At 43.1% G+C, this 26,686-nt stretch overlaps 2 protein-coding genes and 1 long non-coding RNA gene across 4 annotated transcripts in view; 2 read left to right on the top strand and 1 right to left on the bottom strand.

Annotated features, from left to right (window-relative positions):
* LOC307207685 (uncharacterized protein) overlaps nt 1-18,727 on the top strand; it is a 102,417-nt gene extending 83,690 nt beyond the window's left edge. The window contains exon 3 of the mRNA XM_079961788.1: nt 17,717-18,727. Within this exon, the coding sequence (XP_079817914.1) occupies nt 17,717-18,547 (831 nt within the window). The 3' untranslated portion in view covers nt 18,548-18,727. The remainder of the gene's footprint in view (nt 1-17,716) is intronic.
* Nucleotides 1-26,686, top strand: part of LOC307208955 (uncharacterized protein) — a 90,823-nt gene that overhangs the window by 21,876 nt on the left and 42,261 nt on the right. The gene's annotated exons all lie outside the window — the stretch shown is intronic.
* LOC307209195 lies at nt 20,910-26,683 on the bottom strand. Its single transcript, XR_013835408.1, has 3 exons — nt 26,606-26,683; nt 21,383-26,237; nt 20,910-21,218 (listed from the first exon to the last, which is right to left on the bottom strand). It is a non-coding gene; the product is annotated as an uncharacterized lncRNA (long non-coding RNA).

Here is a 26,686-nt window from a genome sequence, read left to right as displayed (position 1 = left end):
GTGGGTTATGAGTTCTTTGTGGTGTAAATGGGCATTGTTGTCTTGGAAGATGTTTAGTAGGGCCAATTCTGGGGTGAAGTCTAATACTTGCTTAGTTATTTTACATATTTCTTGTATGGCTGTTGTCCAGAATAGTTGGATTTTGGGACACTCCCACCACATGTGGAGGTATGTGCCTGTGGAGGTGCACCCTCTCCAGCATTTTGGTGAGGTTCCTGGGTGTATTAGCGCTAGTTTCCTTGGTGTTAGGTACCACCTGTAGGTGAGTTTCAGTGTGAGTTCTTTTCTTTTCGTTGATATGGATTTAAAGGGGGGTTTGGACCACATTCTGGTCCATTGAGTGGGGTTAATCTCATAGCCTATGTCATTCTCCCATTGTTTTTTGATTGCGTCTAGGGGATTTGCGGGATTTTGGAGTAGTATTTTGTATATTGCGGATACCGTCCCTTTACCATTTCCCTTTGTTGTTAGGAGGAGGTTTTCAAAGGTTGTCAGGGGCCTAGTTGCTGCTGATTTTACTGTTGGGTTGTTTAAGAGGGCATGTAGTTGGTGTTGTGTTAACCAGGGCATTTGGGTGTCTTCTAGTTTGTCTTGTATTTCTTGTGTTGACAAGGGTTTGTTATTTTTATAAAAGTCTATGAGGCGATATAAGCCTTTGGTTCGCCAGGCTTTTATCTGGAGGTTTTGTGCTGCATGGTGGAATAATGGGTGGTACGCCAGGGGGATTAGTGGGGATGGGGTTGGGGATAGTTTGCCTATTTGTGTTTTCCATGCTTTGAGCATGGTCTGTGTGTACCTGTTAAGTGTTGTGGGAATTTTCTTTAGTTTGTTTGGGAGGAGTGGGTATGTTGTGGTGCAGGTATTTTCAATTGTGTCCCTCTCTAGGTGTACCCATTGTTTTGTCTCATCTTCTAGTACGTATGGGATTGTATGACATATTTGGTTGGCAATGTAATATGCTTCTATGTTGGGGATTCCCCATCCTCCTTCTGAGGTGGGGAGGTGCAGGTATTTGGGGCTTATTCTTGGTTTTTTATGTGAGAAGATGAAAGAGTGTATTTTTCTCTGCCAACTGCGGAGTTGGGTTGAGGGGATCCAGATTGGGAGGGTTTGGAATAGGTAGGTTAGTTTTGGGAGTGTGATCATTTTGATCATGGCTATTTTGTCTGAGAGAGTGAAATTCGTGTTATTCCATCTCTTTAGGTCTTTGTTAATTTGTCGCCACAGGGGCTAGTAGTTGTGGAGGTACAATTTGTTGAGGTTTCTGGTTATTTGTACCCCTAGGTGTCTGAACTTGGTGTGGCAGAGTTTTATTTTGGTGACCTTCGTGAGCTCTTTTTGGGTGTGAGGAGGGGTGTTGAAGCACAAAGCTTCTGACTTTGTAAAATTTACCTGTAGGCCCGACACCATTGCAAATTTGTTGAGTTCTCTGATTAGGGAGGTTGCTGTGCTTATGGGGTCTGGTGTTGTCACCATTAGGTCATCTGCAAAGAGCCCTAATTTATAGGTTCTGCCTTTTATTTCCACTCCCTTGATGTCTGTGGCTGCTCGGATGCGGATTGCTAAGGGTTCCAGAGCCAGGATAAATAAGAAGGGAGACAGTGGGCATCTTTGTTTCGTGCCTCTTTGGATAGCTATAGTATTAGAATCCATATTGTTAATTCTGCATTTTGCTGAGGCTTGGGAGTATATTTGTTTGAGGATTTGTAGGAAGTTGGGGCCAAATTTCATGTTAGTTAGTACTGCTAATATGTATTTCCACTCTAAGCAATCAAAGGCTTTGAGGATGTCTAGGGACATAATTGTCAATGGGAGTTTCGTTGCCTTGCTGTGTTCGATCAGGTTCAGTAGTTTCCTGATGGGGTCTGTTATATTGCGGCCAGGGACAAAGCCAGTCTGGTCTGGGGCTATTAACTTGTGTAGGAAGATTTGTCAGGCGGTTGGCCAAGATTGATGTGAATATCTTGTAGTCTTGGTTTATTAATGAGATTGGGCGGTATGATTCTACTTTGAGGCTGTCTTTTAGTGGTTTGGGGATGGAGACTATTTTGGAGTGGGTCCAGGTTTTGGGGGATGGGGCCCCCTTTTATGATGTCGTTGAATAGGCGGGTCATGTAGGGCATCAAGGTTTCTTTGAATTTCCTATAGAATTCTGCTGTGAAGCCGTCTGGGCCTGGGGCTTTGTGTGGTTTCAGGTTTTTGAGGACCACATCTATTTCCTCTGGGGTGATAGGGCTGTCCATGAATTCCTGTTCCTCATCAGTTAGGGTAGGCATGGTCAGTCCTGCTAGAAATGTTCTGATTTCCTTCTCTGGTGGGTTATGGGAGGTGTATAGGTTGGAGTAGAATTCTGCAAATTCTGAGGTTATTTCTTCAGGGGAGAATGTTATGTTGCCGTCTTTTTTGGTGATGCAGTGTATTCTTGTTTTGAGTGCTTTTTTCCTGCATCTATTTGCTAGTAATCTGGAGTTTTTCCCTCCATATTCATAGAAACGTTGTTTAGAATATAGAATGCTGATCATTGTTTTGTTAATTTCTAGGGAGTCTAGTTCTCTCCTTTTTTGTTCTATAAGTTTGAGGGGTTTTTTAGATCCTGTTTGTTTGTAGCGTGTTGAGAGGGCTGTGATATCTTGTTCTATTTTGCTAATTTTTGAGGAGGTTTGTTTTTTAAGGAATGTTTTCTCTTTTATGCAAGCTCCTCTGGTGACCGCTTTCATTGTGTCCCATAGGAGGGGGGTTGTTATATTGTCTACATTGTTTTCCTTGAAGTAGTTTTGGAGGGTTTTTGTGAGACTCTCTCTAATTTGTTTGTTTGTAGTTAGGATGGGACTGAAGGACCATGATGGGGTGGTTTGTGTTCCTTCTCCTATTTTAACGATGACTTCTGCTGGGGCGTGATCTGTGATTTTAATGTTACCGATGTTTGTTGATTCCACTGAGGGGATCAGACCCTGTGTGAGTAGAATGCTGTCCAGCCTGGACACTGTATCATGACGTCCCGATTGGAATGTATGGCTGATGTCTCCCGGGTTTTGCTCACCCCAAATGTCATAGAGACCCCTGTTTTTTAGCATTTTTAGTAACTTGTAAGAGTTCCTAGTTGTTGGGGGTTTCCTTCGGAGGAAGGTTGCCCATGGGGTTGTAGGGTGGATATCTTTCAGGGATATACCTTTCATATTTAGATTGAGGTCCCCTCCTAGGATTGCTTCGCCTTCAGAGAAGGAGAGGAATTTGTTTAGTGTCTTCTGGAAGAACTCTAATTGTTTCGCGTTTGGGGCATATATGGAGCCAATTGTCAGTTTGATTTTACCATCTAGTGTCCCTTTAGCGAAAATGAATCTGCCTTTTTTGTCCCTGAGGACTGTTGTGGCAGTGAAGTTCAGGTCTCTACTGAGTATTATGGCTACACCGCGAGCTTTCCCTGAGCCTCGTGCGACCCACTGCTGACTGAAGCGGGGGTCACTCAGGAGTTTGCTGCCTTTGGGTGGGTTGTGTATTTCTTGTAGGAAGTTGTAGAGAGTTTCCTAGATGTAGTCATATAGGTGTTTGTTTGGGGTATTTTGGGCCATCTGGCATTTAGCCGGTTGGTCCTAGGTCTCAGCTGGTGTGGAAGGCCGTGTTCAAGGACAGGCCGTCCCCCCTGTTGTTTGCGATAGGGGGAGATCAGTGAGACAGTGTGAAGTGACTTTGTAACGTCCCTATCAAGTATAAGGTTCATGAGCAATGTTGCCAATGTTATGAGCAACATTGTTGGTGTGTGGGTGTGGGTGCTGGTACGCTCTGGTGCCACCATAGTGCTGGTTGGGTATCAGATTTTAGCCTGATTGTGGGCTGTGTTATTGAGGTTGGAGGAGTTGTTTTTCCTTAGTATGGAGTATGGGAATGTTGAAGGTGTGGGTGGTGGGGAATGTGGTTGAGGTCGTCTGGGCTGGTGTTGGGGTGGGGATTTCTGTGGGGTTGGGGGCTGGGGGATGTTGATGGTGTTAACTAAATCTATGTTTTTTTGGGGGGGAGGGGGAACGGGGGGGGGAATCACCAGTCCTTCAGTTTGTGGTTTTTTCCTGGTTGCTTTATTCAGCTGCGGTTGTTGTTGTTGTTGTAGGGTTGTCCATCTGCGATGAATTGGTTTGGTTAATCTTGGTCTGGTTTCTTGTGTCGTATGGCCGGCGGGGTGGTTCTGAGCATGATGCTTGTCTGTATTGGTTTGCGTTGTTGTGCCGCTTCTGTTGTTTCCTTTTCTTCTTCTGTACCGTCGTCCAGTTGTTTGCTGTTGTTTCCTCGTGGTTGGGGCTGTCACTTGGTGGGTTTGTCGGTTGCCATTCCGGTGGGAGGTCGAGTTCAAGGTTCTTTAGTAGTTGCAGGGCCTCAGGTATGTTGGTAACCATGTGTTGGGTTGTATTGGTTGTTACAATGAGACGGAAGGGGAAGCCCCATCGGTATTTGATCCCTGCTTGTTGGAGACGCTGGGTGCATGGGCACAGGCTTTTCCTCCGGTTTAGGGTATCCTGAGATAGGTCCTGTAGGGCCAGAATGGGGGTTTCTCCATATCGAAGGTTGGTTGAGTTTCTGAGGTTGTTCCATACCTCTTCCTCCTTTTTGTAGCGCGTGAAGCATACAATGATGTCTCTTGGGGGGGCGCTGGGTTTTGGCATAGGTTTTAGGGCTCTGTGAGCCCTCTCCAAGTCATCTGCCTCAAGTTTCAGGCCTGGGATTGTGTTTTTCAGCCAGCGTATAATTAGGTCTGCTGGGCTTTTCTCCTCTGTTTTTTCAGGAAAGTTGCGGAAGCGGATGTTACAGCGTCTATTGCGATCTTCAAGGTCGGCTTGCTTAATTTTCATCTCTCTGTGTTCTGCTTCCATTTGGTTTACCAGTTCGTCCAGTTTCTTGTTCACACGTGCGTTCTCCTCTCGGTATTATTCTTTCTTGCATTTGGTTCTTGTTCTCTATAGCTTCCACTTTGGAGGTTAGATTGTGGATTAGTACCTGAATGGGAGCCATTGTGGCCTTCAGTGTTTCTTCTAATCGTGCTTCTAATCGTGCTTCCATTTCCCTCAGGTCTCGTTTCATTACTGGGTGGTCGTCATCTTGAAGGGGAGTTACGGTATTGGCATTGTTTGCCATCTCCCTGGTTGGTGTCATCTCAGTCTCCCTAATGGTTTTGGTTTGAGGTTGGCTTGGCATCCTCTTGGAGTAGGGCGTGTGGTGGTTAGGAGTTGTGGCAGTGGTGGTTCCTGGGTATTGTTGGGTTGCTGGGCTGATCAGGCGTTGCCGGTGGCTTTTACAGAGCGTTTGGATTAGGTGGTCATTTGTGTCACTTCTAGCCTGTGTTTTAAGAACTTCTCTAGAGTTTCTGTGGTTGTCTCAGCGTTGCCGCCAAAGCGGGGGGGGGGGCATGTAAGTAGAGATGGGTAGACTAACGGACAGACAGTTCATATAAAGGGGGGGTTAGCAGGTGGAGATGCAGGAGATTAGAGGGGTGGGGCCAGGGAAAATATGTGTTTAGGAGGGGGTTGTATATACCCAAAAAGGGTATTGGGGTCCGGTTAAGGTGGAGGTTGGGGTTGGGGGTGCGCTCAGAAACAGAGACAGACAAATAGGCTATATGTAAAGGGTGGGGGGGAAAGGAAGAAGAAAGAAAGAAGAAGGGGGGAGACGGGGGGGAGAGGGGAGATTGGAGTAAGAGAGAAGAGAGAGAGAGAGACAAAAAGAGAGTTGAAAGAGAGAGGAGAGATAGTACAGTAATATCGGTGGTATTAGATTGCCGCAGTAGTTTTAGCTATAGTATGAGGGGGGCAAAGTAGGATATGGTGATATGAATGTGTGTATGTGTTTCCTTTAGGGGAAGGGGGGGATGGAGAGAGGGAGGAGGAAGAGAAAAGGAGAGGAGGAGGGGGAAGGGTGGGAAAAGGAGGGAGAAGAAAAGAGAGGGGGAGAGAAGGGAGGGGGGAGGGTGAGCTGTGGCAATGGTATGGGGGGGAGTCTTATTTTAAAAGAGGGGGTGGGGGGAAAGTGCTCCCCCCTCAAAAACAAGCTGACGAACAGGCTAAAAAGGGGGAGTTGATTTTAAAAGATAAAGGGGATAGAGAACAAAATTGGGGATGGAAAGTGAAAGGTGGGATAAAAGGAAAAAATAAAGGGGGTGAAGGGAGAGAGAGAGGAGAGAAAAAAGGGAGAGAAAAATAAACGGGGGGGGAGTATCAATAGCAATAGCAGTGATATGGAGGAAATTTTTGTTTATAAAGAGAGTGGTGGTCGTGGCTGGGGGTGAAAGACCCCCCCCTCAAGAACAAGCTAACAAATAGAATAGAAATAGAATAGAAATAGAATAGAGAGGGGGGGATTGTGGTTTTTTTTTTAATTAAAAAAAACAACCTATTTCCCCCTAATTATTATTATTATTATTTTCTGTTTGAAAAAAGTAAGGGTGGCTGCTGCAGCAGTGGCCCCTCTTTTAAAAAGAAAAATGATAAAAGTAGGCATATGGGGGGGGGGATAAAAAAGGACTTTTTTAAAAAACAAAAAAAAGGGAGAGGGGGAGGAAGGGGTTAAAAAGGATTTTTTTTAAAAAAAAGAGGGAAGAGTAGTTTCTTCCTTTCTGCGATCTCCTTTGTCATGCGGTTTTCCTCTGTTTTCTGGAGGGGTAGGCTCCCGTAGGCTCAGCCACGTGTTTTTTCGGAGCCTGTTTTTTTCGGAGCCGTGCTCACCTACCTCTCCTCTTCTTTCCCGTGGGCAGAGATGGGGGCAGCAGCGGTAAAGTTTGGGCTCCTTTTTCTTTCTTTCCTTTTCTCCTTCTTTCCCCCTTTTCTCTTCTTTTTCTCCCTCTCTGCGTTAGCTCCACTGTCCTCCTGGTTTTGGAGCTCCTCTTAGCTGTTGGGGGGGTGGTCGGGTGCCTTTCCGGGTGTCTTTCCGGCTCAATCTCAGTCCTGGGGGGGGTGTTTTGGCTCCTTTGATAGACCCCCGGGCCCCCCCAATTCCTCTCTGCTGGCTCTGCTGGCGGCAGCAGTCCTGGGAGACGGGAGTCGGCCAGACAGAGCCTTTTACTCCGGCTGGCTTCAGGAGCTCTTTTCTGCTGTTGCAGCCGCCATGCTGCCTCGCCGGAAGTCATCCCCCCCAAAAAAATTGTTAAAACCTTCTAAATCCAAAATGTCTGTGTTCTCAAGAAGCAGCCAGTCTTTCAACCAGCAGAAAGCTCCTGATTCATAGTAAAGTTTAAGGTCTGGCAGGGCAAATCCCCCCCTTTCCTTTGCATCAGTTAAAATCTTAAATTTTATTCTGGTTTTTTTGCCCTGCCAGATAAATTTAGAGATATCTTGCTGCCACCCCTTGAAACAGTCCATCTTGTCCACAATTTGCAATGTTTGCAATAAAAACAACATTCTAGGGAATAACTGCTATTCGACCAGACAAGGAAAGCTTCAAATTTGACCAAATTTCTAAGTCTTTTTTCACTTGTTTCCAACATTTCTCATAATTGTCTTTAAATAGGTTCATATTTTTAGCTGTCATATTAATCCGCAAATATTTCACACTCTTAACCACAGTTAAACCTGTCTCATTCTCAAACCTCTTTCTCAATAACTGTTAAATTTTTCTCTAATACCTTGGTTTTTAACTTGTTCAATTTGAATCCTGCTACTTGACCAAACTCTTGAATTAGTTCCAAAACCCTTTTGGTACTAGATTCTGGCTCTTGTAATGTAAGTACCAGATCATCTGCAAATGCTCTCAATTTGTACTGTCTAGCTCTGACCTGAACCCCTTTAACCAGCTGGTCCTTTCTAATCATGTTCAGCAAAACCTCCGGGACCGATATAAAAAGTAATGGGGAAATTGGGCACCCCTCGGCGTGTCCCTTTTTCTATCTTAAATACTTCTGTAACCACATTATTTACTATAAGTTTAGCTTTTTGTTCAGAGTATATTGCACCTATACCATTTTCAAACCCTTGACCTACCCCCACCCCCTGGAGATTCTTCTTCATAAAACTCCAAGAAATATTGTCAAAGGCTTTCTCCGCGTCCACAAATATCAAAACTGCTTTTGTATTTATATTCACTTCTAGCATTTCCAAAATGTCTATTATATTCCTTACATTGTCTGACAAATGTCTTCTTGGGAGAAAGCCCGCTTGGTCCCTATGAATCTCCTCCATCAAAACTTTTTTCAATCTCTTAGCCAAAATTGTTGGCAAAAATTTTGTAATCCACATTTACACAGGATGAAACGGTTAAATCAGCTATGATAAAGTGGGCACAGGACATTGGGTATAATATCATGTTTGCTGACTGGGAAAAGTTATGGACCACCGGTATGAAGTTTACGGCATGTAATGCCTTGAAAGAAAACATTATGAAAATGATATATAGATGGTACATGACCCCAGTCAAGCTTGCAAAAATATATCACCTGTCAGATAATAAGTGTTGGAAATGTAAGGAAACTGAAGGAACGTTCTTTCACCTCTGGTGGACTTGCCCCAGGGTTAAGGCCTTCTGGGAAATGATATATAACGAGCTGGAAAAGGTATTTAAGTATACCTTCCCTAAGAAACCAGAGGCCTTCCTTCTGGGCATTGTTGGCCAGAGGGTGTTAAAGAATGATCGAACATTTTTCATGTATGCGACAGCAGCAGCAAGGATACTTGTCGCTAAATATTGGAAAACTCAAGATTTGCCCACGCTGGAAGAATGGCAGATGCAACTGATGGACTACATGGAGCTAGCAGAAATGACTGGCAGAATCCGAGACCTGGGAGAGGAAGCAGTGGAAGAGGACTGGAAGAAATTTAAGGACTACCTACAAAAACACTGTAAATTGTATGAGTGTTAAGAAGGATGAGGGATTTGAAAATAACAGGGCACCATAAAATTTGGTGAAAAGATTCTGAGAATGAGTGAATTTTATGAGAAAAATAAATTTTGAATAAATATTATGGTAAGATTAGAGATTTAAGACCTAGACAAAAATTTTCAAAGTTAGGGACAAAATATTGGAAAAGTGTATAATAAGAATGGAAACAAGGTGATAAATTGCTGGTTAAAGTTTTATAAATTTGGAAAGTAGGAGCGAGAGACGTGAGGAAGTCCAAAAATGAAGAAAAGTTGGTTATTATATGATGCTAAATTTTATGTTTATTTTTCTTTTTTGTTTGATTTTTGCTATGCTGTATTTTCTCTTTATCGTAATAAAAAAAACTCTCAATAAAAATTTTTTTAAAAAAATTTGTAATCCACATTTAATAACGAAATTGGGCGGTAGTTCTTAAGTTGGGTCTTTTCAGTCTCTGTCTTCGGTATAAGTGTGATATAAGCCTCTTTCCACGTTTCAGGTGCTTTTTCCCCCTCAAGAATTTCTTTGCAGACTTCTTTCAAAGGTTGCAATAGCCACTCCTTTAAAGCTTTATAATATTTGGAAGTCAACCCATCTGGCCCCGGAGATTTGCCCAATTGTATGTTTTGAATGGCACCTTCTATTTCTTGTTCAGTTATTTTCTGATTCAAAACTATTTTGCTTTCACTTGAGATTTCCTTTAGTCCATTTTTCTCCAAGAATTGTTCTATATCTAAATCTTTCTGTGGCCCTTGTGAATATAATTGCTTAAAGTATCTCTGGAAGCAACTTCTAATCTCAATTGGGTTATAAATGTTCTTTCCATCCACTTCTAGGTTTATCACCGTGTTTAATTTTTGTCTCTTTTTCAGTTGCCAAGCCAAAGGTTTGTCACATTTATCTGCTGATTCGAAGGTCTTCTGTCTCATTTGTTTAATTTTCCATTCTATTTCTTGATTCATCAATTCCATATACTGTGATTGATATAGCTTAATTTCTCTCAAAATCTCATGGGACTTTGGTTTTGATCTTAATTTCCTTTCTCCTTCTTTTATCTTTTCTAAAATCTTATCTTTTTTCGCATTTTGGCTTCTCTTTTTTATTGCATTTTGTTGTATCAAGAAACCTCGCATAACGGCTTTGCTTGTGTCCCAGATTACTCTTTTTTCAACATCGGTCTTCATGTTGATCTCAAAATAGTCTCTCAAAGTTTTTTGGGCCTTTTTGTAGAATTCTTTATCTCTAAATAAGGTGTCATTCATCCTCCATCTAAAGGTACCAGCTGTTATCTGTTTCATCTCCATCTTCATGGCATTATGGTTGGAGCATGTTTTTGGGCAGATTTCCACTTTTTTATCTTTGGTGCCAATCCTCTAGTGACCCATATTTGGTCAATTCTAGTCAATGTCATTTTGGCTTCAGAGAAGAAGGTTCCCTCTCTCTCAAGCGGATTTTTTGTTCTCCAGATATCAACCAAATCCATATTGTCAGTCATTTCAAAAAATGTTTTTGGTAATTGTCAGGGAACTGCCATCGGAAAGACAGGAGGTGGAGGGGCTCTCAGAAGTCAGGAGAGACCCAGCAGTGGAGGAAGGCACCAGCAGGGGGAGAATGGGAGATCAGAGAGAGAGGGAAGCGAAGGGATGGCTCAGGGAATCTTCTAGCAATAACAGCGGAGAAGTCTCAGGACCTCCCATAGGTACACCCACTCCTCGCCGGAAACTGTCGCGCCGTGAATCCAGACGACGCGTTTCCGTCAAGGAGCTTTTATGCTGGAGTAGATTCCGTAGACGCCCACTGTCGGATTCTGCCAGCGATTGAAGGAGCCATGCTTAAGGGCTCCACTAAAGACAGAGCTTAGCTAAACTGAGCAAACTCTGAGGGACTAAGCTTTTACGCACAAGCAGCTCATCATCCCATCACAGTAATCTTCCATCTTTAGAAATCACCTGTCTTTGTGCTTTATCCATATTTGTAGATACTACTCCATTCATGTCTCCCATCAAAATTAAATTGTAATCCAGATAGTCCAACAGAATCTCATGCAACTTCTTAAAAAATTCAGATTTCCCCTCGTTCGGTGCGTAAATTCCCACAATCAAAAATTTCTCTCCTTGAACTTGAATTTCAATTGCCAGAAATCTTCCTTGTTCATCTTTAAAGATTAGTTTCGGCATCAATCTTTCCTTTGCGTATATGACGACTCCTCTTTTTTTCACTCTGTCAGATGAGATAAATTCTTGTCCCAATCTTTTATTAATAAGTATTTTCCTGTGTAACCTCATCACATGTGTCTCTTGTAAACAGATCAAGTCCAATTGTTGTTTCTTTAATATATGAAAAACACTCTTCTTCTTCCGAGGTATATTCAAACAATTACAGTTCCAGCTTAGAAGTTGCAGAGCCATGATGGGATTATTTACTTTCTCCTCCTACTGCTCCCAATTGTTGTTGTTCTTCTGTTGGTGGTTTCAGTTCAAACGATAAGTTTGCTATGTCCAGTATTCCTTTTCCAGGTGATGTTCGTTCCTCTCCAGCTTCCACTTCTTTCTGAAGATCTTCTTCGTGGTCTCTCAAAAATTTGTCTTTGTCACTCACTGTCTTTATTCTTATTTTCCTTCCTTTGTACTTAAAAGATAGGCCTTGGGGGAATTCCCACCTTAAAAAAAGTCTGTTTCTTTTCAATAGTACAACCAGATCTCTGTAGTAGCTTCTTGCATCCAAAATAGGTTTAGGTATATCTTTAAAGATCTCCACAAAAGAATCTTGAATTTCTAGTGTTTTTTGGTAGTGCAAATTCAAAATTTTATCTCTTTCTTCTTTTGATCTAAAAGTTATCAAACAGTCTCTTACCTTGTTCTTTTTTTGTCTTATGCCAAGTCTAAATGCACTCACTATCTTAAATTCTTCCTCCTCCAGGCCTTGTTGCCAAAATTCTAAAAACTCTTTCGTAAGAAAGTCCACCAAATTATCCTGTTCACTTTCTGGGACAAATCTGATTCTTAAATTGCGATCTTTCCTTTGTAGATCTATCATAGCAAAGGACAAATCATGGTCTTCCAATTTCTTAACGACCGGTGGTATTTTCTCCTGCGTTGCAGTTGCAATTTCTTTAGCTTCCTCTGCGATCCTTCGAGTTGTAGCCGATTCTTCTAAAAGTTTCCCAATATTCTGTGCATTTGAACTAACTTGTATTCCCAATTCTTTTATACTTGAGGTGTTCAAATCAATTTTTGCTAAGATCTCAGCTACATGTTTATTCGTTTCTGCAACTTGTTTACTTGTATCTGTCCCTTGTGTCGTTAGAAATTCCAAAGATTCATTAATTTTACCAAGTGCCTTTGCGTCTTCAGATGACATAGTTTTTAGTTTTGTTTGCGAGGCAGCAGCTGCTCCTGTAGTTCCTTGGCCTCCGGATATTGAAGCCCTTCTTTGTTGTGAAATATCAGTCTTGTATTGTCTGACAGATCTGAGGCTTTTTTCCTGTACCAGCTCTATTTTCCCTTTACCATCTGCCATGCCACTCTCATGCCCAGCCAAGGTCAGTCTCACTCCTGAAGATTTGTTTTGAATAGGAAATTTCCAGTGGCTCAGCTCCTGGTGGCTTAGTTGTTTAACATAATAACAAAGTCTCCTCTAGAGGGAGAAGTTTCCAGCTTAATTTTACAGTCTTTGAAACAAATGTATTCTTTAAAAGTCCCCCCAAGTATCTTCAAAAAGCCACAGTTTCAATTCCTTTCAAAGTTATTTTAAATATGAAACAGTCTAAAGAACAGTCCAAAGATACTGTATCTTCCACAAAGTTCACAAAGTTAATTATAAACTCACTGTGCTAGCAGCCCGCAGATCTGCTTCCCTGTCAAGGCAGTCCGTCCCCAGGGTACAAAAACAATGGATGTATTTTCCTTCTCCCCTTTTCATGCAGGTATTTATCAGGTACAAATTTCTCCCCCGTCGCTCCTGCAAGCGGGATGGGGGCTACTACTTCCTTTTTTTAACAGTGGATTTACACTTGTCCAACAATAAATTCTCCAAAAGTTACAGCTTAGCAGTCTCTTTGCTTTGATCTTTCTACAGAATGGAAAGGCAGACTTCCTTTTTATACCTTTCCCGTGACGGTACTCAAATTCTTTTAAATTTTAGCTCCAATTAATTCATTTAATGCTACTCACGAGTAGTTGCTTTTAAATCCAATTTGCCGGAAGAAATCAGCGCTCTCTGATAATGGCGATGCGGCTTCACTCCATGGACTGGGTAAACAACTCTCAGCACCGCGCTCGCACCCACAGCTGTTCCGGAGCCTTTAAAAAGGCTCCTTCACAGTTTTAGGGGAACGCAAAGGTGCCCGCCGAGTCTCCTTGTTCCCAGGCTTCACTGCCTGTGACTTTTGAGGGTCCCCACTTCGCCGTAGCGACAGCACCCGAACCCGTGGAGCAGACTGCCCTCGGAGCTCCGAGGGAAATCCGCCATTAATCGCTGGCGCCGACCAGAAGTCAAGCCCTAAATGGCCTCAGTCCTGTATACCTGAAGGAGCGTCTCCACCCCCATCGTTCAACCTGGACACTGAGATCCAGCGCCGAGGGCCTTCTGGCGGTTCCCTCATTGCGAGAAGTGAAGTTACAGGGAACTAGACAGAGGGCCTTCTGGGTAGTGGCGCTTGCCCTGTGGAACACCCTCCCATCAGATGTCAAGGAATTAAGCAGCTATCCTATTTTTAAAAGACATCTGAAGGCAGCCCTGTTTAGGGAAGTTATTAATATTTAATGCTGTATTGTTTTTAACACTCATAGAATCATAGAATCATAGAATCATAGAGTTGGAAGAGACCACAAGGGCCATCGAGTCCAACCCCCTGCCAAGCAGGAAATGCCATCAGAGTACTCCTGACATATGGTTGTCAAGCCTCTGCTTAAAGACCTCCAAAGAAGGAGACTCCACCACACTCCTTGGCAGCAAATTCCACTGTCGAACAGCTCTCACTGTCAGGAAGTTCCTCCTAATGTTTAGGTGGAATCTTTTTTCTTGTAGTTTGGAACCATTGCTCCGTGTCTGCTTCTCTGGAGCAGCAGAAAACAACCTTTCTCCCTCCTCTATGTGACATCCTTTTATATATTTGAACATGGCTATCATATCACCCCTTAACCTCCTCTTCTCCAGAGGTTTAGCTGGTAAGTTATCGCAGTGTTGAAAAGCAGGTGTTGCCTAGCCCTTGCACACATTGTGATTCGTAATATATTGCCAGCTCAGTATTAGGAAACAGTTATCACAATGTAAACTTCAAGCCAGTCTTGGGCAATATACCAATATATCACCCAGCTCTAATCATGACCTATATTTCTGACCCAGTGTACCACTGCTGATTTTACCAGTTTGTCCCCAGGAATCCCTGGGGACGGGGCGCCTGGCTGGGTGCCTTTTGGGTGGGGAAACGGAGAGAGGGAGTCCATGGAAGGGTTAAAGGAAGGGAGAGGAGCCTCGACAGACAGAGACGCCTCCCCTTCCAGCACCCCTGACCCCCACCCCCATCACGCAGCCTCCCTGCTGAGGGTCTTGGCTGTCCCAGATCATCTGTATTCACTACGACTTATCTCCATACTTTGGATTGTCCTGAATACCACCAATTATAGCCTAGCGCAAACCCAAAAGTCCTGCTAGGATGCATCTTGGCTTCCCTGCTGATGAAACTGAGTGTGTGATGATTGAGAATATTTTCATTTATCCGTTTCAGACCCCTAAGTAGTAGCAGCTGCCAGGACATTGTCCTGTTCGCTTCTGTATAGTTCCATCCTTATTTCGAAACAAAAAATTCCTTCCAGTAGCACCTTAAAGACCAACCAAGTTAGTTCTAGGTATGAGCTTTCGTGTGCATGCACACTTCTTCAGATACACATCCTTATTTCAGACATTGTGATAGATTGCAATCAGAGTGGATTTGATATAAATCAAATTGAGTTCCTGGGTAGGCTCCGCGTACTTTCCTATTGCCTGTTCAAAGTTTCTAACCGCATTAGTCACCATATCCATCTTCTGTCCTAACTGGTCCAGTAGGGCATTTATTTTGCAGAGAGCGCCCAAACGCGCTTCTGGAGACATTGTTCTACAAGGTCACAAGTCCTTTCCCACGATTGTAATCTGTAACAGCTGCAAGCTCCTGAAGTTGGTTACAATTTCACAGTCTCCCTCTAGGGGGAAAACGTCTGTTTCTTCTTTCTTTTAAGAACAATAGCAACAAAGTTTCTTTTTTAAGATATTCAATCAATATTTGTTCCTTTAAAATGCGAAAGGAAACAATGGAATCCCTATGTTACTTTTCTTTTAACTATCTGTCAAAAACATTTGTCTCTGGTCAATGAGCTTCAAACGTCAGTCCTGACACTCCGCTGCAGGATCAGGTCGGTGGAAAGTTACTTTACTTTAAACTCACTTCTGCAGGTTTAAACAGTCCCAGAAAGAATCCCCCTTCTTTTCCTGCCACCGAAGGGGGGTTCCACAATTTTAAATGATGAAAGTCAATCCTTTAAAGGTAATTTTCTGAGCTCTAGTTTACGTTGTCTTTGCTTTGTTCTGACTACAAAGAAACGGAAGGCTGACTTCCTGTATAGACCTTCCTGTTTCAGTACCAAATTGAAATAAATTTTGAGTCCAATTCTTCTCTACTGGCCAGTCCTTATTTAAGATCCAGTTGTTCGAATTTTAAGTACTCACGGGTGATTCTTTAGATGCCAAATTGTCCAGGAAAAAGGCAGCGCTCTCCGGCAACGACACTGCGGCTTCGCTCCACGGAAAAAGCAGTAAACTCACAGCACTGCGCCACCTGCCCCTCTTCACTTCGGAGCCCGTTAATGGGTTCCTTTGCGGGTTGGGGGGGCGCTAAATGTGCCCGCCGAGTCCCATGGTCACAGGCTTCGTCCACCTGTGATTTTGTAAAAGGTCCCCGCTTCGCCGTAGTGGATACGACCCGTTTCACGCAGAGCTAGTCCCTCCAGTTCAGAGGGAGGCAGCCATTGCCGAAGGCGCCACCCCGGAAGACCTGGCTCCTATTACAAAGAGATCCAGTTGATATTCTAGAAAAAAGTGTGGCTAAGATTCTGAGTCACAATCATGGCTGAGAAATACAGCCAGGGAATATGAAACTGATTTGAAGATTGGTTTCTTCTTTACACTTTATAGTTATTATTATTATTATTATTATTATTATTATTATACATTCAGGAGGACATACCACGGGTTTCATCTTCTTTCTTTTCTTTCCAACAGTGTTATTCACTTTTAATACCTTTTTCAGTGTCACACATATTTTTATCTTGTGATCTTCAGTTGAAGAGAGGTATACAAATTTAATAAATAATTCCCAGTTGGAGCAGAGCTAGAATATCCAGAAGCCCTTGGCCACTCACGGCAAAGGAGGAAGAACAGTGAGAGAGGCCTGGACAGGGAATCTCCGCTAAGATAAGCCAGGGTCAGGAGGCAGATGCGAGACCCGGTGGCATATAATTATTATAAATCGTAATTGGGGTGGGTGTCTCAATCTGGCCTTCCCAGCGGTCAGGCTCCAGCTGCTTTCCTTCTGCATCTCCAGCTCTCTCCATTCAATAATGCAAGGCTGAGAGATGGAGGTCCAACCCCTAGAACATTCTCCAACTGAGCACTCCTTCAACCGACCACAAGAACCAAGCCTTGTCACTAGACTTACATATGGGTCTCCCAAAATGGTCAGTATGGACTTCCTGAGGCCAAAGAGAATGTGCAGGTGATGAATAAAGAAGGGGGACAAAATGTGGCCCCAAGGGGTGGAGGATTATAGTGCAGCGGATGAATTTTAGAACTTCATGATGAATTTAGGATCCTGATTAATATTGGCCAGGTTCATGGAACATAGAGCTGCTCCCTTTCCTGTGAGAAACCACTTTTTATAAAACGTAAACCCCATAGTTCAACCGTATTCTAAGATAATGCTGCTTCATTAATGCTTAATTAAGGGTTAGGAAAGGTTGATGATGCATTATTACCATTATTTAACATTATTTCATCTGTCTTTCCTAAAAATTTGGAACATATGGAGGACAGGAAAGAAGGTACGAGACTTCAAAATAAGAGCAGGTGCTAAGGTGCTAATTGATGTGTGTAATATTCCTTTGTTCTCTTCCTAGGTTTCCTTTCCCCCCGCTCCTCCTGTTGAATGAAGACAATGGAGAAGGCTGTCAAAATTCTGGAGGGCAATGTCCAATGGGAATAACGAAGAAACCATATAAATTCATGGAATGTAAAAAGAGAGAGGAGAAACAATTTGAAAGTATGGAGTGTGGGAAGAGTTTCACTGACAGTGGAACACTTGGAAAACAGCAACGGACTCACACAGGAGAGAAACCGTTTAAATGCATGGAGTGTGGAAAAAGCTTTGGTTGGAGTTCAAACCTTCGTATACATAAACACACTCACACGGGGGAGAAACCATATAAATGTAAGGAGTGTGGAAAGAGCTTCAGTCAGATTGGACACCTTAAAAACCATCAACGAACCCACACAGGGGAAAAACCATATAAATGTATGGAGTGTGGAAAGAGCTTCACTGATAGTGGATCATTTAGAAAACATCAACAGACACACACGGGCGAGAAACCATTCAAATGCATGGATTGTGTAAAGAGCTTCAGTCACAGTAGATACCTTAGAATCCATCAACGGATTCACACAGGGGAGAAACCATTTAAATGTTTGGAGTGTGGAAAGAGCTTCACCGATAGTGGAACATTTAGAAAACATCAACGGACTCACACAGGGGAGAAACCATTTGAATGTATGCTGTGTGATAAGAGCTTCACTGTTAGTAGAACACTTAGAATCCATCTTCGAACTCACACAGGGGAAAAACCATATAAATGTGAGGAGTGTGGAAAGGGCTTCACCAATGTTGGAAATGTTAGAAGACATCAACGGACTCACACAGGGGAAAAACCATTTGAATGTATGGATTGTGGAAAGAGATTCCGTCACAGTGAAACACTAAGAAAACATCAATGGACCCACACAGAGGAGAAACCATTTAAATGCATGGAATGCGGAAAGAGCTTTATTGATGGTACAGCACTTAGTATCCATCATCAAACTCACACAGGGGAAAAACCATTTGAATGTATGGATTGTGGAAAAAGCTTCACTTGTAGTGGAACACTTAGATTCCATCAACGGACTCACACAGGGGAAAAACCATTTGAATGTATGGAATGTGGAAAGAGCTTCACTTCTAATGGAGCAGTAAGAAGACATCAATGGACTCACTCAAGGGACAAACCATTAAAATGCATGGAATGTGGAAAGAGTTTTATTGAGAGGAGAGATCTGAGAACCCATCATCGAACTCACACTGGGGAGAAACCATTTAAATGCACCGAGTGCGGAAAGAGCTTCAATCGCAGTGGAACACTTAGAAAACATCAGTGGACTCACACAGGGGAGAAACCATTTAAATGTAAGGAGTGTGGAAAGGGCTTCACCAATGCTGGAGCCGTTAGAAGACATCAACAGACTCACACAGGGGAGAAACCATTTAAATGTAAGGAGTGTGGAAAGGGCTTCACCAATGCTGGAGCCGTTAGAAGACATCAACGGACTCACACAGGGGAGAAACCATTTAAATGTAAGGAGTGTGGAAAGGGCTTCACCAATGCTGGAAATGTTAGAAGACATCAACGGACTCACACGGGAGAAACCATTTAAATGTATGGAGAGTTGAAAGAGTTTCTTTCAGAGTGGAACCCTAATTTCACACACAGGAAACTTAGATGACATCAACAGACTCACTCGGGGACAAGCAAATAAATGTATGGAGTGTGGAAAGAGCGTCAATAGAAGTGGAAACCTTAGCAAACATCAGCGAACTCAAAAAGGGAAAACCACTTACGTATATGGAGCGTACATAGAGCTTCAGTCCTGATGTTCTTAGAAACCATAAATGGACTCGCAAGGAGGAAAAGCTTTAAGAGTTGAAACCCTGTGGGAGTCATAAAGCCAATGCAGAGGCTTGTAAATACGGCAGGGTGCCCCCTGACATTTCTCTGGGCAATGATTACCTTATATGGTAAAGGGGTAATAAAAGCTTGACCGGATGAGGTAACATGAGATTGGCAAACGGCCATGCGGCTGGACAGAACAAAGGACAATAAATCCCGGAGAGGAAAAGAAGTCTGAACGAGCTGCTCTCTCATATTATGGAAATATTACTGGCTTTCTGTGTCTTTATTTTACCCTAAAGAAGTGCCACTTGTGATGGCTGGCTCCAACAAAACCCTACAATCCACAAACTGAAAAATTTAGTATTTATCAAAATTTTATACTGTATTCTTGGTGTTTCCCCTCTGCTAGAGTGATCATGAAATATCTCTTTGCCATTTGTTAAAGAAGCTGTATTATTTATTATTGGTATCATTTAGAATATAAACAGTATCTTAGGTAAAACATTTCTCTTTATGGTTGAAATCCTTCGTAAAAGTGATAGTTTCATCCTCCCCTCTATTTCCAAATGTTTTTAACATTTTTTGATACTCTAACGTAATTGGAATATGTTGTAATTCAGTGTTTTTCAAATAAGCCCTTATTTAGTCTCCATCTATACCATGAACTCTTTTCACCCTTCATTATCATCCATTTTGAGTTTTGATCTGATATAGTTCTTGGCTGGATCTCTACAGTCTTTAATCCTGTCGGAAGTTCCTTCAATATCCAGATCATGTTTCTTCTTCCCGCAGAATCCTTTGAATCAGAAGAACATGTTTACTCTTGTTCTAATGGGGGTCTGAATCTCCAAGCATCTGGGTTGGCAAACTAAGGCCTGTGGGCCGGATCAGGCGCGATTGCCTTCTAGATCCGGCCTGCGGACGGTCAGGGAATCACCGCATGGATTGCCAGCACGCACGTTCTTTCCCTCTCCCTCACCCGGCGGCGCTTTTCTCCTCAGGGACGAGCAATCTTGTCCCACACCAGGTGCCATCAACAGGGGGAGTCGGCTCACCCGCCTGCCTGCCTCAGAAGGATGGCGCTGGGAAGGGGGTGTGACGCTGGCTGCCGGCTGCTGCTGAGTTTTCCTCCTGCTCCTCCTCCCTCTCCCTTAGTCCACCCTTCCTTCCCTTTCTGCGCCCCTTCTCTGTGCCGCTTCCTCATGCGCTTTCTTCGTCACCCCCTCCCTCCTTCATTCCTCCCATGGCATTCAGGCGGTTTGTTTCAGCGGCCACAGCTGCCACTTGCGGGTTGGGAAGCAGCAGCAGTTGGTGGGTAAATGCTCTGGCAATGCCCCCGTTCCCCTGCTTCCGTCCGTGGCTCCGCCGGGGCTTCTGCTTCTGTCTTCACCGGCCAACGCAGCCTCCAACCTGCCCTGGCACCTGGCTGGAGAAGCCCAACTGGGGCTATTGGGACGACAACTGGGACAGCTAAAGAAAGACATCTTCAGATATTTCTTAGTCCTTATACGCATTGGATTTGCGATATAATGTCAGCTCAAATATTAGGAAACACTACATTACTGCTTTTAACACTCGATTGGGAGCCACCCAGAGTGGTTAGATAGAATCATAGAATCATAGAGTTGGAAGAGACCACAAGGGCCATCGAGTCCAACTCCCTGCCAAGCAGGAAACACCATCAGAGCACTCCTGACATATGGTTGTTAAGCCTCTGCTTAAAGACCTCCAAAGAAGGAGACTCCCCCACAGTCCTTGGCAGCAAATTCCACTGTCGAACAGCTCTTACTGTCAGGAAGTTCTTCCTAATGTTTAGGTGGAATCTTCTTTCTTGTAGTTTGGAACCATTGCTCCGTGTCCGCTTCTCTGGAGCAGCAGAAAACAACCTTTCTCCCTCCTCTATGTGACATCCTTTTATATATATATATATATATATATATATATATATATATATATATATATAAATTTTTATTATTATACATTTTATAAATTTCCCTCCAATTCTTCATTCAATCCCGCATACAACAAATCATAGTTATTTTTTTTAACTTCCTTCAACGTCTCTGACAATCATCCATAGTTACACCTTTAATACACATTCCCTTCTTTCGTGACATCCTTTTATATATTTGAACATGGCTATCATATCACCCCTTAACCTCCTCTTCTCCAGGCTAAACATGCCCAACTCCCTTAGCCGTTCCTCATAAGGCATCGTTTCCAGGCCTTTGACCATTTTGGTTAGACTTCGCCTGTTCTCCAGGAATTCTCAAAGATGACTGCCAGTGGTTCTGAGATCACATCTGCCAGTTCTTTTAATACTCTTGGATGCAGTTCATCTGGCCCTGGAGACTTGAATACATCTAAACTAGCCAAGTATTCTTGTACTATCTCCTTAGTTATTCTGGGCTGTGTTTCCTCTGCTGAATCATTTGCTCCAAATTCTTCAGGTCGTGCATAGTTTTCTTTCTCGGAGAAGACTGAGGCAAAGAAGGCATTGAGGAGTTCAGCCCTTTCTGTGTCCCCTGTTTGCATTTCACCATCTTCTCCTCTGAGTGACCCCACAGTTTCTTTGTTCTTCCTTTTGCTACAAACATACCCATAAAAGCCTTTTTTTGTTGCTTTTAACCTCTCTAGCAAGCCTGAGTTCATTCTGTGCTTTAGCTTTTCTGACTTTGTGTCTACATGTGCTGGCTATTTGTTTGAATTCCTCTTTGGTGGATTCCCCCCTTTTCCATTTTTTGTACACATCCTTTTTTAATCTTAACTCAGTTAAAAGTTCTTTAGATAGCCACCCTGGTTTCTTTAGGCACCTTCCATGTTTCCGTCTCATTGGTATTGCCTGAAGTTGTGCTTTTACTATCTCCCTCTTAACAAACTCCCAGCCATCATGAACTCCCTTTCCTTTTAGTATTACTGTCCATGGGATCTCACCCAGCACTTCTCTAAGTTTTATAAAGTCGGCTTTCTTAAAGTCAAGAAATTGAGTCCTAGTATGCTTGGCTGCTCCTTTCCGCTGTATAGTAAACTTCAGAAGAGCATGATCACTCGCACCTAATGATCCTTCCACTTCTACCCCACTAACCAGTGGGGAAACTCAGCCAGATGCGCTGGGAATAAATAATAAATATTATTATTATTATTACTACTACTACTACTATTACTACTACTACTATTATAGGTCTGTGGTGCTCAATGCTTAGGCATAGTAAATATTAGGATTTAATTAGAACTTGTGTGTTATAATGGAGATATGTTATAAGGTAGTCTCGGTGTATTTTAGAAAGGGAGTTATGTGAAGGGTTTTTTGTGTTTGATCCGTGTTTCTGTGTAAATACTGTGTGTCAGACTGAGAATGTCATCAGGAAGGTATAGAAAAGGGTGCACCTGCTTCTGAGCATCAGAAATGAGCATGGAAAGAGTTAATATCATTAACCTACCGGAATCTGCCCCCTCCCTTTGTAACAAGCAGCTGTAGTTCTTTTGGGATTTAATATCAGCTCTTGAAAAGTTGGGCACATGACCCGGAAAGCTGCCTAGCTCCATCCATCTGAAGGCGGAGATATGCTCCACACACCATAGTCAAATTCTGCTGGACTTGCCATGGGAACACAGAAGGGGCAAGCAAGGAAGGGGGAGACGGTCAAAGAAACCTGCTCTCACACAAGTGCCCCCCCGCCAATTCCGTAACATTAGTAAAGCCCAAGTTCAAACACCACCCCTATTTAAAAGAGGCCCCCGTAATGACGACACTGGACTGCCCTTTACGGTTGCCGTAAGTTACTCTTCCAAGTCCCAAAAGCGCGTAGCAACTCCGGTCTATTTTGCAGGGCTGTTGTAACGGGGACACCCTATGCCCAGGGCAGCCCAAAGTGATGTATTACCAATTGTTGTTGTTGTTGTTGTTGTCGTTTTCCACGGTGAGACTCCAAGGTCTTCTGTGTCATCTTTCCTGTGCAGTGGATGCTTGGGTTGCGAACGTGATCCGTGCGGGAGGCACATTCACAACCCGCAGTGCCATGTCTGTGCATGTGCGGGTTGCAATTCAGTGCTTCTGCACATGCGCAAAGCGTGATTTAGTGGTTCTGCACATGCGCGAGTGCCAAAACCCGGAATTAACCTGTTCTGGTACTTCCAGATTCCGTGCAGTGCCCAATCCGAAAACACAACTCGAAGCGTCTGTAACCCGAGGTATGCCTGTATTTTGGAAGGCAGCGAGAAGGCTGTTCTCAGGGCCTGCTCCACCATGAGGGAAACTGAGGCAGCCTCTTCAGGCAGCAGATGCAGGGAGGGGCAAGGAGGGGACGGAGCTGAGTCCCATTTGGCCAGCCCTGATTTAACCCTCTATCCCAGGCATAGGCACCTTAAGGCCCATGGGCCGGAAGTTTGGAAAAACTTTTAAAAGTATAGGAACTCACATTAGGTAGTCAAAAAATAGTAATTTAAACAAAATGCTTATAAAAATAAGATAATTACTTAACATTTAGCTTTTGTTACACATTATATCCACATAAGTCAATAGAAAAAGTATGAAGAGATGATGTTCAAGATGTGCCCTTTGGGAAATTTGGTTTTGGCAACCGCAAAACAACATCCTTGAAATCAACACTTGCAATAGGGAAGACAAACATACAAGATTCTGGTTTTTTCCTGAGATATGACACTTGTTTAGAGATTATTGTACACTAAGCAGGGCACTTTTATACATATCAATGCGTCCCATGTCTTAGTGTATCAAAGTGACCCAATGGACATTTTCAAAAAACTAACAATTGTTAATAAAACCACTGAACTTATTTGAAAATCACGTGTAATCCTGATTACTGAGTGGAATAACTTACCTTTGGTATTTTTAAATCTTAACTAAATGACGTAAAAAAGTGTTGGAACACTTTTACATTTCACATAATTTTTAGTTGGTCGTGCTACAAACACACCTACTCTCTTCAAACGCCAACGGCTAACTGGCAGCCAGCGCAGTCGCAACTGTTCTACTCACACATGTATAGGCACATTTGGGTGATGTCGCGACACGAATATCATTTCTTGATATTGAAATATTGTTGGTGTGTCAATGTCCCCTTTGCGTCAATGTGCCCCACCTCCCCCATTCCGCATTTTCAGAGGAGGTGGAAGAAGGGGAAAGTTTGTCCCACCAGATAAGACTCCCATCCTCCCTGGCCATGGGCCATCCTTGCTTGGGCAGGTGGTACTTTGAGTCCAACCACATCTGGAGGGCCAGAGGTGCCTCAACTCAGCATAGACGGTTCCTCTAGGGCTCAGTGTTACTTGGGAGTTGGTGGAACTGGATCCTAAGGGTTCTTGAGACATTTCCAAGGGATTGTGATTGGTATCCAGACCCTAACACTATAAAGCCAAGGTGTCCCCACTGAGCAGTTTATCAACCCTGCTGGCCGCTGGGGAAGACCTTCTGAAGGAAATGGTTTGTCCCCAAAGTAATTCCTTCTTTCCTCCGCTGCTGCTGCCCACACTAAAGGAAAGTCTGGATGAAATCCCAGGGATGTCTGGCTCCTATGTCCAGTTGATAATCTAGAAAAAGGTGTGGCTAAGATTCTGAGTCACAATCATGGCTGAGAAATACAGCCAGGGAATATGAAACTGATTTTAAGATTGGATTCTTTAAACTTTATTATTATTATTATTATTATTATTATTATTATTATTATATTACATTCAGGAGGACACACCACGGGTTTCATCTTTTATCTATTCTTTCCCACAATCAGTGTTATTCACCTTTAATACTCACCTTTTTAAGTGTCACACATATTTTTATCTTGTGATCTTCAAATGAATAGAGGTATAACAATTTAATAAAGAATTCCCAGTTGGAGCAGAGCTAGAATATCCAGAAGCCCTTGGCCTCCCAGGGCAAAGGAGGAAGAACAGTGAGAGAGGCCTGGACAGGGAATCTCCGCTAAGATAAGCCAGTGTCAGGAGGCAGGTGCGAGACTCGGTGGCATATAATTATTATAAATCATAATTGGGGTGGGTGTCTCAATCTGGCCTTCCCAGCGGTCAGGCTCCAGCTGCTTTCCTTCTGCATCTCCAGCTCTCTCCATTCCATAATGCAAGGCTGAGAGATGGAGGTCCAACCCCAAGAACATTCTCCAACTGAGCACTCCTTCAACCGACCACAAGAACCAAGCCTTGTCACTAGACTTATATATGGGTCTCCCAAAATGGTCAGTATGGACGTCCTGAGGCCAAAGGGACTTTGCAGGTGATGAATAAAGATCTAGAGGTCGAAGGGGACAAAATGTGGCCCAAGGGGTGGAGGATTATAGTGCAGCAGATGAAGAACTCCATGATGAATTTAAGATCCTGATGAATATTGGCCAGGTTCATGGAACATAGAGCAGCTCCCTTTCCTGTGGGAAATCACTTTTTATCAAACGTAAAGCCCACAGTTCAACCGTATTCTAAGATAATGCTGCTTCATTAATGCTTAATTAAGGGTTAGGAAAGGCTGGTGATGCATTACCATTATTTAACATTATTTCATCTGTCTTTCCTAAAAAATTGGAACATATGGAAGACAGGAAAGAATGTACGAGACGTCAAAATAAGAGCAGGTGCTAATTGATGTGTGTAATATTCCTTTGTTCTCTTCCTAGGTTTCCTTTCCCCCTGCTCCTCCCTGTTGAAAGAAGACAATGGAGAAGGCAGTCAAAATTCTGGAGGGCCATGTCCAATGGGAATGGGAAAAACCATTTAAATGTATGCTGTGTGATAAGAGCTTCACTGAGAGTAGAAAACTTAGAATCCATCATCGAACTCACACAGGGGAAAAACCATATGAATGTATGGATTGTGGAAAGAGATTCAGTCACAGTGAAACACTGAGAAAACATCATCGAACTCACACTGGGGAGAAACCATTTAAATGCATGGAATGTGGAAAGAGCTTTAGTGATGGTACAGCACTTAGTATCCATCATCAAACTCACACAGGGGAGAAACCATTTGAATGTATGGTATGTGGAAAAAGCTTCAATCACAGTAGAACACTTAGAATCCATCATTGAACTCACACTGGGGAGAAACCATTTAAATGCACCGAGTGTGGAAAGGGCTTCACCAATGCTGGAAATGTTAGAAGACATCAACGGACTCACACGGGAGAAACCATTTAAATGTATGGAGAGTTGAAAGCGTTTCTTTCAGAGTGGAACCCTAATTTCACACACAGGAAACTTAGACGACATCAACAGACTCACTCGGGGACAAGCAAATAAATGTATGGAGTGTGGAAAGAGCGTCAATAGAAGTGGAAACCTTAGCAAACACCAGCGAACTCAAAAAGGGAAAACCACTTACGTATATGGAGCGTACATAGAGCTTCAGTTCTGATGTTCTTAGAAACCATCAATGGACTCGCAAGGAGGAAAAGCTTTAAGAGTTGAAACCCTACAATCCACAAACTGAAAAATCTGAAATGACGAGGGCCTGCTCGCCATAAGAAATAAATCAGTCTCACACCAAAAATGGATTCAAAAGGCCTAGCCAGCAGCAACTGAGCTGAACAGAGCTGATCAGGCCCGAAAATGCTCAAACTGCTGCGGCCAAGCATTTTATTTTTTCACAGAACATTGTATCAACTCAACAGCAAAAGACAACACCATATATGGAAAATCATCCCACCATCAGGCCATGCTGTATAAGCCAATCACAGGCCAGCATGAGGTGTCCACGCGCTGATCATGCTTAACACAGCCTGCCCTACCAAAAGGTCAGGCTGCAGTACATTTCCACCCATGCGCCCATTTTCCCTACAGGTAAACCAACCATATTCCCACACTGAAATGATTTGAATGGAAGGAGTGTGGGAAGTGTTTCAATTGCTTTATATATAGATAATTTTATTAATACAGTGGTATAT

Source organism: Podarcis cretensis, assembly GCF_951804945.1.
Source record: "Podarcis cretensis genome assembly, chromosome: 2".
NCBI classification, from domain to species: Eukaryota; Metazoa; Chordata; class Lepidosauria; order Squamata; family Lacertidae; genus Podarcis; species Podarcis cretensis.
The sequence above is the reverse complement of the archived record's forward strand: the minus strand, read 5'-3'. Positions and strand labels throughout refer to the sequence as shown.